A 2536-nucleotide genomic window follows, 5' to 3' on the forward strand; every position below is an offset into this window, starting at 1 on the left:
CAGTTAAAAGGTTCGGGCGTAACGATAATGACCGTCTGCTGCACCCAGTTCGGCATCAACAACTACAACAACAAGTGGATGAATGCAACGATGAGTCATCATTATCTTCATCCTCATCATCGGCAAAAATCTCATCCACATCATTTTCATTCGTCCAAGCTATCCATGGATAACAATGACAATGACAATGACAATGACAATGATGATGAAAAAATGTAAGGATGCCGACGACAAAATCCCCATCTTATGCCAACCCTCATATCAAACCCCCAATTCAGCCGCCATCTTGGTATGATCTGACAATTGGTTGGTGTCCACATCAAATAAAGACTTGGCCTTATGGGGAACATTAAAAATGATGTTTTTGACAAATATGAATTTCTAGTTAGCAAATTAGTGCATGAAAAAACAGGCCTCAGAAAAGCATCACTAAGAGGGCTACTTCTTTTTCCTCCCCCCCTTGCCAGATTTTGCCATCGTAGTAGATGAGCTTGATGAGCCCTCCTGCTTCTTGGTAGTTCTACCATGATGCTTGGGGACTAATTCAGCCACTCTGATCATCAGCTGCTTCCCTGGAAAGAATGGCAGTGTCATTAGTGTGTCTAGATAATCATCAAATACATGGAAATTAAAGATGCCTGAAATACATCGGCTTTGGTTATTTTTTGAGCTGATGACCATTGGACTATTTACACCACGCTAGCATGTGTTTAGGTTGATAAAGGCTGAACTCTAAATGCAGTACAAAATCAAAAAGCACAAAATTATCCTATGCTTTTTAGATGAGAGAAATACAATCAGAGGAGGTTTATTACACATAACAATTAAATTTGCTCGCCTAAAAACAACATGAAGTTTCAAAGACTGACATCATTTGCATAACTAAAGTGGCTTTCCATCCATGAAGGATCAACGAGAATACTGATCAAAAGGAAAACCAGTGGAATGAGTTCTGAGTTTGGCTTATGATTCCAATGTTACGGATGTGATTCATTGGCGATGATATGTCATATTAAATAGAGAGAATAAATGAACTTAACGAATCATATGAGAAATGTAATTATAGCCATCTATTTCTCTAGAAACAAATTTATTACAGAAACCTCCATAAGTATTAACCATCCATAACATGAAAACAGTCTTCGAATCAGATGAAACATTTATGAGATTCCACAAAATCCTGAAGAAATATCAGAGTTGTTCCTTAAAATAAAAATACTGTCTGGGACTAATGCGTAACGTATAAAAGTAGTATGGTAATAAGATACAAAATATGCGAGAATTCTACAAAGATAAAGATAAAGATAATTTTACAAAATATGAGAGTATTCCTTGTGTAATTCTTCGAATCAGATAAAACAGCTGAATTCTACAAAAGTAGTATGCTAATTCAGCTGGATTGGAAATGAATTTATTGAATATTCAGATTGGTAAATTCGTAGAATATTCATACCAAGAAGATGCCTTTGTTGCTTCGATAATTGCTCGAGGTCATTCCAACAACCAAAGGAATAGCATATGAGTTTTTCTCCCAATAATTAATAAGATATCTTTTGAATTATCTCCAGAAACCGCTCAGACAGATAAAAAAATGATCGAAGAACCAGATGAAAATGAATACTTTCCCAGTAGAAAATCAATGGATCTTCAAAAAAAATTTAGAAAATCGGTGGAAACATAACATTTAACGAAGTAAAATAAAAATAAACAATTCCTTGAAACTCACTTGAACTGATTTCTGGGTTAACTAGTGTTCCATCTTCCTTCTTCAGTAACACCCTAACTCGACCCCTCTGCAGGAAGTCCCTCGGATAAGCCTTGTCTACCTGCAGTATTGAAGCATAAATTCAATTGTTCACCAAAATTGGAATCATAGAGACAAAAAGACTAATTCCCGGAGAAGAATTACACAAGGAATACCTCAATGGCGAAAGGGAGTTTGAGATAACTGCAGCAGTCGCCGATCTCGGCGCAGGTAGGGTTTTCGCAGGCCTTTGAAACGCCAATCCGGCGCCCATCAGCTAGCGTCTTCTTGGAATTGATATACACAGGGTATAGAACGATCCATCGCTTGATATTGGGCAAATCCGACTCCATAGAACTCCAATTTTCCTGTAGAACACGAATCGAGACAGAATTCTTAGGTTAAACCAGAGGAAAAAAGGGTAATCGTAAAAATAAGATCTTCTAATCTCCAAACTTTCGAACTTCGGCGGCGATCGGCCTCTAAAGGAACAAGCTTTGCTTAGATTACCAAGAACAAGTAGAATTTTCTAAGTCGGAAGATTTACAAATAAGCCCCTTTTTTTTTTCATTGACTCTATTCCCCCATGTAATAATTTGAAATTTTTTCTGGTGTTAAAAACAAATTTCTGATGAATAAAGACTGTTCGTTCTATCTAGGATTGCATCTGTGAGAGAAGAGAAAGAGGATAAACCTGAGTTTATTTTGATGTTTACAGATATTTTATGGGTTGATTATATTAAGTCCAACATGTTCATGTAAGCCATTGTTATACGATTATATGACTAATTT

The 2536-nt window shown here is 36.4% G+C and overlaps 1 protein-coding gene across 2 annotated transcripts; it reads right to left on the bottom strand.

Moving 5' to 3' along the window:
• Positions 1-311: 311 nt before the first annotated feature.
• LOC144712308 (signal recognition particle 19 kDa protein, putative / SRP19) lies at positions 312-2284 on the bottom strand. Of its 2 annotated transcripts, none has more exons than XM_078586544.1 (4): positions 2201-2284; positions 1921-2112; positions 1727-1826; positions 312-572 (listed from the first exon to the last, which is right to left on the bottom strand). In XM_078586544.1, exons 2-4 carry the CDS (start codon positions 2095-2097, stop codon positions 439-441), a joined length of 411 nt encoding a protein of 136 aa, XP_078442670.1. In that variant the 5' UTR covers positions 2098-2112; positions 2201-2284; the 3' UTR covers positions 312-438. The 2 variants fall into 2 exon arrangements, with proteins under 2 accessions (XP_078442670.1, XP_078442671.1); XM_078586545.1 differs by having other exon boundaries at positions 2209-2229.
• Positions 2285-2536: the final 252 nt, after the last annotated feature.

Source organism: Wolffia australiana, chromosome 14 (genome assembly GCF_029677425.1).
Source record: "Wolffia australiana isolate 7733 chromosome 14, ASM2967742v1".
Lineage (NCBI taxonomy): Eukaryota > Viridiplantae > Streptophyta > Magnoliopsida > Alismatales > Araceae > Wolffia > Wolffia australiana.